Here is a 9991-nt window from a genome sequence, read left to right as displayed (position 1 = left end):
AATCTGAGAAGCTGGGTTCTATGAAGAAAAACGTGGCATCAGGATTGGAGGAAGACTCATTAACAACCTGCGATATGCAGATGATACAACCTAGCTCGCTGAAAGTGAAGAGGACTTAAAATACTTACTGGTGAAGATCAAAGACCACAGTCTTCGGTGTATGTATTGCATCCCAATGTAAAGAAAACAAAAATCCTCATCACTGGACCAATAAACAACATTCTTATCAATGGAGAAATGATTGAAGTTGTCAAGGACTTCATTCTTCTTCGATCAACCATCAACACTCATGGAAGCAGCAGTCAAGAAATCAAACGATGTATTGCATTAGGCAACTCTGCTGCACAAGACCTTTTTCAAGTGTTGAAAAGCAAAGATGTCAGCTTGAGGACTAAGGTGCACCTAACCCAAGCCATGGTATTTTCAATAACCTCATATGCATGTGAAAGCTGGACAGTAAATAAGGAAGACCGCAGAAGAATTGATGTTTTTGAGTTATGGAGGAGAATATTGAAAGTGCCATGGGCTCCCAAAAGAATCAACAGATGTGTTTTGGATGAAGTGCAGTCAGAGTGCTCCTCGGAGGCCAAGATGGCCAAACTTCGTCTCTCATACTTCAGATATATTGTCAGGAGGGACCAATCACTGGAGAAGGATACCATATTTGGTAAGGTGGAGGGTCAGGGAAAAAGAAGAAGACCCCAGTAAGATGGATTGGCCAAGTGGCAGCATCTACCATAGAAAACTCAAGTGTGGCAACAATTGTGAGGCTGGCCCAGGATAGGGCAGTGTTTCGTTCTATTGTGCATAGGGTCACTATGAGTTGGTACCATCTCGATGGCACCTAACAACAACAACAACAACTACTGTCACGGTGGTGAACAGTGATGTGTGGGTCTGCGGGTTTACCCCACAGTGGGCTAGAACATAACCTGGGCGCTCGACACCCCGCCTGTGGTGCTCTGGCTCTGGGAGCTGCTCACTCCCCTTGGCACCCAAGTGGGTTCTAAGGCCCCTTACTTTTGGTAGACCCTCCACAAGCTGACCACTCATCTTTAAGTTGGCAGCCCTGCAGGTGGGCTCAGTGAGGGTGAGGAAAATGATCCACGATCATCCCCACCTCTGCTACTTCAGCAGCACCGAAGACTGACCCCCACAGGGCTGGGCATTCTTCTGTCTAAGCATGAATTTACCATAGAAAACTGCAAACATGCCAAAGTAGGGAGACCCATGGAGCCTTTGAGTACCAGGCTGGCTTCCCTCACCCGCACGCTCAGATGTGTTGTCATTGCTCTGCCTCTGTGAACACATCAGTGTGTCCAAGAGATAAGGCCTCTCTGTGTAACACTCCTGAGGTTATTATAAGGGCTCCGGTGGTGCAACAGGTTAAGGCCAACTGCTAACTGAAAGTCTTATCAGTTCGAACCCACCAGCTGCTTCATAAGTATTGATCACCTTAGAAGCTTTCTGGAAGAGTTCTACTCTGGCCTCCAGAGTAAATGTGAGTCGGAATCGAGGTTAACGCCATGGGTTCATTTGTTGTGTGTTTGCTGCTTTGGTTGGAATGCTGTTATCTAGGGAGTTCCTAGGTGGCTCACATGGTTAAGTACTAGACTATTAACCAAAAGGTTAGTGGCTCAAATCCACCCAGAGGACCCTCCGAAGTAAGACCTGGTGATCTGTCTGCTCTCAAAAAGCTTTGAAAGCCCCCAAAGTAGTTTTGCTCTGCGCATGCCAGGGCACCGTGAGTCAAAATCGAATTGACGGCAACTACAGGTTAATGGTGTTAATGGAGTCCTGGTGTGGCGCTGTGGGCTAATGCAGCAGACTGCAAAGTCGCTTGAGCTGCAAGGTCGGTGGTTCAAGCTCACCAGCGGCTCCTTGGAAACCCTATACAGGGTCGCTATGGGTCAGAATCGACTTGACGGCGCTTCACAACACAGGTTAATGCACTGGACTGCAGGGTCCTTTGAACGACCACCTCAGCAGTTCAGGCTCACCAGCCACTCTTTGGAAACCCTATACCAGGTTGCTGTGGGTCAGAACTGACTCAACAGCAATTAACCACCACATAGTCCGTTTGAGTGCTGCTATAGCATTACAGGATAAGCACTGGACTGTCAGCCACAAAGTCAGTGTAAACTCACCAATCGTTCTCGTAAACCCTCGGCAGGATCACTGTGAGTCAGAACCCACTCAAAGCAATTAACAACAAATAGTCTAAGTGTACAACTTACCCTCCGACTCACAGCCACCCTGGATAGGGTTTCTGAGGCAGTCCTGGTATGATGCTATAGGGTAAATACTGAACTGCTAACTGCAAGGTCAGCAGTTCATACCCACCAACCGTTCCGTGGGTGCCAGGAGTCAGAACCTACTCGAAGGCACTTAACGACAAATCTTTACGAGAATACAAAGCCTCATCTTTCTCCCTCAGAGCTGCTGGTGGGTTTGGGCAACCAGCCTTGCAGTTGGAAGTCCAGTGCTTGTCCAGGGCTTCTTAGGTGTGCCATAGCATTGTGACAAAGTCTGAAATACTTTGAGAAGGACAATAAAATGACCCAGAGACTGAAGTGAGCACAGGCCGCTGAAATGACACCGATAGACTTGCTCAATACAGGGATGCCCCAGGCCTTCCACTTGTAACAAAAAACTCGCACCTCAATGTCTGCAGAGTGCAAGACAGCAGAGCAGGCTAAAGCGAGGTCTGACGGTACCCCATCAGCACTCAGTCCCCAAGGGTCTCATGGAGAGTGTGCTGGTTGAGGGCACCCTGCCCATGTGCTACCCATCCAGATGTCTCAGTCTCTCCACTCAGGGACCCATCAGTCAAACAGCGCCCCCTACAGGTTCCTACTGGAACTGGAACGCCGGATGGAGGAGAACATCGTCATCTCTGACGTGTGCGACATTGTGTACCGCTACGCGGCAGACCACTTCTCTGTCTACATCACCTACGTCAGCAACCAGACCTACCAGGAGAGAACATACAAGCAATTGCTGTGAGTACTCCGTCAGACGGTGCTTTGTGGGGCTGTGAGGCCGCTGTCCAGAGTGTACCAGCAGGCAGGGTGGGACTCGGTGGGTCTCTTGCAAGTTGATCTGGGCCACTGAAGAAACATGAACTCAACTTGAACCCAAGAGAGCCAGCTCATAGCACCCCCACCCTGTTGGACTGGGGTCAAAACTGCCAGGCAGAATTCTGCGAGGTTTAGAAAATTGTGTTTGAGGTCAAGCGGACAATGAAGGGCTCAAGAAACAAGAAATGTTTGAGCTAAAAACAAGGTGGGGAGGTGTCTTTGGGTGGTCACACAGCAAATCCCTAGAGCTGAGTGCTCAGCTTCCCATTTGCTAAACATGCTCTGGAGTCTCAGCTGATGAGACCGTCTCTTCCGAATTGGCCTCCTTTGTGGGCATGTTTACACGACAGCAGTTCGGTTCACCCAGTCATCTGTTCTTGACTTTCTGAGTAGTAACAGCCCAACCCTTATGCTCCGTTGGGTTTGAACCAAGCCCGCGGGTTAATTGTGGAAGTTCTCCGCTTGAGTATTTGGGGCTCCTGGTGACCTTCTGTTTCTTGAACATGGGAATGCAAGGGAGTCAGAATGCTGGTTATGAGACTGAAAGACACCCATCCAGTCTAATTTGGTTCTGACACCAGCCACCAGAAGTGAGGTCAGAGTTCACAAGGTAAAAGGGCACAGGCCTCCAGAGCATTGCCAAGTGTACCCACAACCTCAGATGTGAACCATGAGCTTGGGAGTCCCCACCACACCCTGAGTTCTGACCTGCTGGCTACTTATTTGAGGGTGACCCAGAGCCCCTCACTTCCAGCCTGTGGACTTGCACTCATAGAACTAGAGTTATTGCAGTAACTCCTCAGGTGATGGAGGCCCCACTGTTGGCAACTCCTACATGCCCTTGAATATTGTGTAAATCTGTCCTCACTTGCACACCTTTGAACTGATGCCCGCTCCCAAGTTCTTCATCACAGTCATCTTCACTTAGCTCTGCCGAGGCACCTTTTAAATCGCTGAGGAGGCTGCAAGCCTTGTCCTGCGCTAAAGTCAGGCTGAAGTAGAGGCTTATACACTCAGTACTCGCTCTAACTTAACCCACACAGACAGTACTGATCTGCTTTGTAACCTGGGGTCTGCCTCGACATCAACCTTTGTTGTTGTTGTTAGGTGCCATCGAGTCAGCACCGACTCATAGCGACCCTATGCACAACAGAATGAAACACTGCCCGATCCTAGGCCAACTCAGGAGTCACCTATCAGATAGGTCTGATCTGGAGCCACTCTGTAAATAACAAAGACTCCGGTCCCAGCAGGAATTCCAAGAGTCTAGAGATTACCTGGTTTGGCGCTGCGGGTTAATGCGCTAGACTAAAAAGTCGGTTTGAAACACAAGGTCGGTGGTTCAGGCTCACCAGCCACTCCTCGGAAACCCTATACAGGGTTGCTACGGGTCAGAACCAACTCGACAGCACTTCACGACAAGAGACGACCTGGGGAAGTCTGGTCGCACAAGTACTACGTGTTTGAACCCACTCATGGGTAGCACAGAAGCAAGACCTGGAGATCTGTGGCTACAACGATTACAGCTGAGAAACCCTGTACCACTGGGGGTCATCATGGGATGGAATCAACTCGCCAACAACTATTGTGGGGTTGCTTTTTGGGTTGTTTTGTCTTTAGTTTAGAAATGACCACCCCAGGACATTATTGAATGATGCAGAAAGCATCAAGAGAAGATGGAAGGAATACACAGAGTCACTGTACCAAAAGGAAATGGTTAATGTTCAACCATTTCAAGAGGTAGCATACGATCAAGAGCCAATGATATTAAAGGAGGAAGTCCAAGGTGCATTGAAGGAATTGGCAAAGAACAAGGCACCGGGAATTGATGGAATAAAAATTGAAATCTTTCAAGAAAGTGAGGTGGCACATGAGGCACTCACTCATTTCTGCCAAGACATTTGGAAGACAACTATCTGGCTGACTGATTGGAAGAGATCCATATTTGTGCCCATTCCAAAGAGAAGTAACCCAACAGAACGCGGAAATCATGGGACAATCTCTTTGATATTTCATGTGAGTAAAGTTTTGCAAAAGGTAATACAGAAACAGCTACAATCATACATTGACAGAGAACTTCCAGAGGTTCAAGCCGGATTCAGAAGAGGTCATGGAATAAAGGATATCATTGCTGATATCCAGTGGATATTGACTGAAAGCAGAGAACATCAGGAAGATGTTTACCTGTGCTTTATTGACTACGCAAAGGCTTTCGATTGTGTGAATCATGACAAGCTATGGACAACACTGCAAAGTAAGAGTATTCCGGAACACTTAATTGTGCTCATGAAGAATCTGTACCTGGACCAAGAGGCAGTTGTTCGAACAGAACATGGGAACCCTGAATGGTTTAAAATTAAGAAAGGTGTGTGACAAGGTTGTATTCTTTCACCATACTTATTCAACCTGTATGCTAAGCATATAATCCGAGAATCTGGATCTATGAAGAAAAATGTGGCATCAGAATTGGAGGAAGACTCATTAATAGCCTGCAATATGCAGACTTGCTTGCTGAAAGTGAAGAGGATTTAAAACATTTACTAATGAAGATCAAAGAGCACAGCCTTCAGTATGGATTACATCTCAATGTAAAGAAAACAAAAATCCTCACCACTGGACCAATAAACAACATTCTTACCAGTGGAGAAAAGGTTGAAGTTGTCAAGGACTTCATTCTTCTTGGATCAACTATCAACACTCACGGAAACAGCAATCAAGAGATCAAATCTGCTGCACAGGAACTTTTTAAAGTGTTGAAGAGCAAAGATGACAGCTTGAAGACTAAGGTGCACCTGACCCAAGCCTTGGTATTTTCAGTAACCTCATATGCATGCAAAAGCTGGACAGTGAATAAGGAAGACTGTAGAAGAACTGAAACTTTTGAGTTATGGTGTTGGAGGAGAATATTGAAAATGCCATGGGCTGCCAAAAAAACCAATAGATCCATTTTGGAAGAAGTGCAGCCAGAGTGCTCCTTAGAGGCCAAGATGGCCAAACTTCGTCTCTCATACCTTGGACAAATTGTCAGGAGGGAGCAGTCGCTGGAGAAGGATATCATATTTGGTAAGGTGGAGGGTCAGAGGAAAAGAGGAAGACCCCCCAATGAGATGGATTGGCCAAGTGGCAGCATGGATGGACTCAAGTGTGGCAACAGTAGTGACGTTGGCCTAGGATCGGGCAGTGTTTCGTTCTGCTGTGCATAAGGTCACTATGAGTCAGTACCGACTCGATGGCACCTAACAACATTAACAATCACAGGACAAAGAGTAAATACTTTAGGTCAAGACAACCATAATACCCACAAGGACCTACAGGGCAGCAATGATACATTGTAGCTCCCAGAATATGCATGCGTGTGCTGGCTCTCGTTTCTGGTGGGACTGAATATCTGGACTTCAGAGACAGAGGGACTTTTCCCCAATCATGTACATCTCAGAGCCTGAGACTCAGCTCCAGACATAGTCGGCCCTTGTCATCTCTGTAGACCCTCCCACAACCTTTCGTGCCCATCGGACCATCCACCCCTCTGAAAGTAGCCACGGTGTTTGCCTGGCCACTGTCTCTAACTGTCCATTGTTCCTGCCACCCATGGATTTCCCTTGCCATGGTTTCCTGCTGTATTTATAATGACTCAAGGGTCTGAGTCATACCCCTGGACACACAACAGATTCCTGCCCTCCTACACACAACCTAGTTTGCGACATCTTCATGGGCCAGGCATGGAAATCCAGGACTGTGATTAGACTTGTATACCAACACTTTGTTTTTCATTTAAAATAATAATAATACAAGACAGAAGCAGATGTGTTTTCTGGGCTCCTGGGTTGTCTGGTTCCTAGGAGGGATGTTGGGAGGCTGTCCGTGGAGAGGTGGCTTTGGGAAAGGAAGCGTCTCTAACTCATGCCTCCCACGAGCCAAAGACCTACTCCTGTGTGTGTCCCCAGCCAGGAGAAGGCGGCTTTTCGGGAGCTGATCGCACAGCTGGAGCTGGACCCCAAGTGCAAGGGGCTACCTTTCTCCTCCTTCCTCATCCTGCCCTTCCAACGCATCACCCGCCTCAAGCTGCTGGTGCAGGTACTGCCCTGCCGCCCTCACACAGATTCGGCACTTTTCAGCTTACTGGATCACTCCGGGCCTCTGGAATCCTGGTCAAGCACTTGACTGGTCACCAAAAGGCTGGAGGTGCAAGTTCACCCAGAAACACCTTAGGAGAAAGACTTGGGGATTTACTTCCTAAAACTTAGCTGCTGAAACCCCCGTGGCGCACAGTTCTACTCTGACACATGCCACGTTTGGCTCTGTTCTCTTTTTAATTAGCTTTCTAGGAAGTCTATTTATTCAGCAAGTCATAATTAAGCTCCAACTGTGTGCCAAGCATGTTCCGGGGCAGTGAGGACTCGGAGCCACATTCTGACCACACACAGCAGGACATGGTCCTGACTGAGGACCGTGGGTAGGGGAGGGAGGGGCGAACAGTGGGCTGACCACTGACCCCACTGGGTGGGGATTCCGGAAAGATGTGTGGCACTGAAGCTGAGGCTTGGCTGACAGGAAGGTGGATGACAGGTGGCCGGTTATGTGGTGGGGAGGGACGAGGAGTCATCTGAGAAATGGGCACACGTCAGCTGAGTGAGAATGGCCCTCCTCAGCCGGGGGAAGGGACGCACAGATCCCAACACCTGACAGGAACACATTGTATAGTGTAGGCACGTGTGGATGACTGGGGAGAAACCACTCAAAAGTTTGTAAGAGCAAATCCTTGCAAAAAAAACAACCCAAAAACATGCAGTTTTTAAGGTGACAGCAGTTTTGAGCATTCTTTCTTTCTGAAAGTGAAGAAAATATTTTTTATCAGTAAGACTGAACTTAACAAAGCTTCAGGGTCATTCTGACAGGCCTCGTGTCCCTCCATGCAGAGTGGCCAAGAGGAAAAGCCCTGCATCCTCTAGACACCTTCTGTGTGCTTGAGGAGCGGGCTGGCTCTGGCGGTTACTGACGTCCCTCTGCTGGACACCACCTCCGCCTAGCCCGTGGTTTTACTTTTGGTTAGGTCTGCGTAGTCCTGGGAGGTCCCAGACTCTAGCTTGAGGTAGTGCAGGATATGATGGCCCCTGTGGTTAATCCTCAGGGAAGACCCTACCTCACGGTCATCATTTGACAGACTGGTGAGGCAAGGTGCTTGGCCCTGGACCTGCCCAGGCGCTCTGTTGCTTCTCTCCACCAGAGGGGTGGGACTGCTTGTGTGTGTATGGCACAGAAACCTTGGGACCCTTTGGACTGATACAGCAGGGAGGCAGAGTTGTAGAGGAACAGGGGAGGTGGTCCAAGTTCTAGAAATCAACGCGGCCTTTCCCTGTGTTCAGAACATCCTGAAGAGGGTGAAGGAACGGTCAGCTCGCGAGTGTACCGCACTGGATGCCCACAAGGAGCTGGAGATGGTGAGTCGTGCTTCCTCATTCTGTTCCCCTCGCTGATCTACCTTTCTCTCCCACTTGTCTCTTGGGGCCTTGTTGTTATTGTTAAGTGCTGTGGAGTCGATTCCGACTCATAGACACCCTGTATGGGTTTCCGAGGAGCTGCTGGTGAGCAAAATGCAAATGTCTTTTAGTATTTGCTTTTGCAATCCAGAAGTTATGCGAGCAAAAAAATATGCTCCAGGTGGCCTGCAGCGACGGTGTGGTCCTCTGTTGCTGCCACCCACAGACCCCAAGTCTCTCCCTTCAGACCCCATAAGAAATCAGCTGATGCTTGTTGTAGGAGTCTGCAGCCCAGCCTGGCCTGACATTTGTCCTCCCCTGTTTCTCCACATCAGAAGCAGTCACACCTCCCCACTGTCACGCTGTTTCAGGCTCTGTGAGCTCCGGAAGCCTCTCTCTGCCCCATACCCCTCTCCTGCCACATCTCCACCTCCACCTAGAGCTGTGAGCACCCATTAGCGCTGCACCTTCCTGACCATCTACCCACATCAGCCTGGGGAGCTACTGATCAGAAGCAATGCAGGGCCAGTGTGCAGTGCAGAGGAAATGCAGAGAAAATTCAGGTCCACTGCGCAGTGCAGTGGAAATTCAGATCCAGAGCCCAATGCAGATGAAATGCATTTAGACTGATCTCTTGGCACCTGAGCAGCCGCCAAGAGGCTAGGGACACCTGTATTCCTACTGCATTGTGAGAGGGGCTCTGCTGCCCACAGTCTGCCCACCGTGGAACCTTGTCAACCCATCTAAACTATTTAAAAATAAATAAATAACAACCAACTGCCTTTGACTTGATTCAGTCTCGCAACCTTATACGACAGACTAGAACTACCTCCTTAGGGTCCCCAAGGCTGGAATCCTTACGGACAGACTGCCCATCTGTCTCCTATGGAATGACTGGTGGGCTCCAATTGCTGACCTTTTGTTTAGCAGCCCCGTGCTTAACCCACTGTGACATCAAGGGTCCTTTCCGTCTGATCTTTGTTGTTGTTAGATGCTATTGAGTCAGTTCCAACACTGTGCACACAAGAACAAAACACTGCCCGGTCCTGTGCCTTCCTCACAATTGTTGGGTTTCAGCCCATTGTTGCCGTCGCTGTGTCAGTCCATCTCATTGAGGGTCCTCTTGTTCATTGACCCTCCACTTTACCAAGCAGGACATCCGTCTCTAGGGACTGCTTCCTCCTGACCACATGTCCAAAGAACTAGAGATGACGTTTCTCCATTCTCGTTCCTAAGCAGCATTCGGGCTATCCTTCCTCCAAGACAGATTTGTTTGTTCTTCTGGCAGTCCCCGGTACTGTCCGTGTTCTTCACCAACACCGTAATTCAAAGGCATCGATTTTTCTCCAGTCTGTCCTCTTTATTGTTCAACATAAACATGCACATGAGGTGATTGAAAGTATCATGGCTTGGGTCAGGCACACCTTAGTCTTC

General features: G+C 48.8%; 1 protein-coding gene across 1 annotated transcript in view; it reads left to right on the top strand.

Annotated features, from left to right (window-relative positions):
* The window catches only part of NGEF (neuronal guanine nucleotide exchange factor), a 52221-nt gene that overhangs the window by 32369 nt on the left and 9861 nt on the right, over positions 1 to 9991 (top strand). The window contains exons 4-6 of the mRNA XM_006866759.1: positions 2850 to 3002; positions 7025 to 7154; positions 8444 to 8518. Coding sequence (XP_006866821.1) covers positions 2850 to 3002; positions 7025 to 7154; positions 8444 to 8518 — 358 coding nt within the window. The remainder of the gene's footprint in view (positions 1 to 2849; positions 3003 to 7024; positions 7155 to 8443; positions 8519 to 9991) is intronic.

This window comes from Chrysochloris asiatica, unplaced genomic scaffold (genome assembly GCF_000296735.1).
Source record: "Chrysochloris asiatica unplaced genomic scaffold, ChrAsi1.0 scaffold00096, whole genome shotgun sequence".
Lineage (NCBI taxonomy): Eukaryota > Metazoa > Chordata > Mammalia > Afrosoricida > Chrysochloridae > Chrysochloris > Chrysochloris asiatica.
The sequence above is the reverse complement of the archived record's forward strand: the minus strand, read 5'-3'. Positions and strand labels throughout refer to the sequence as shown.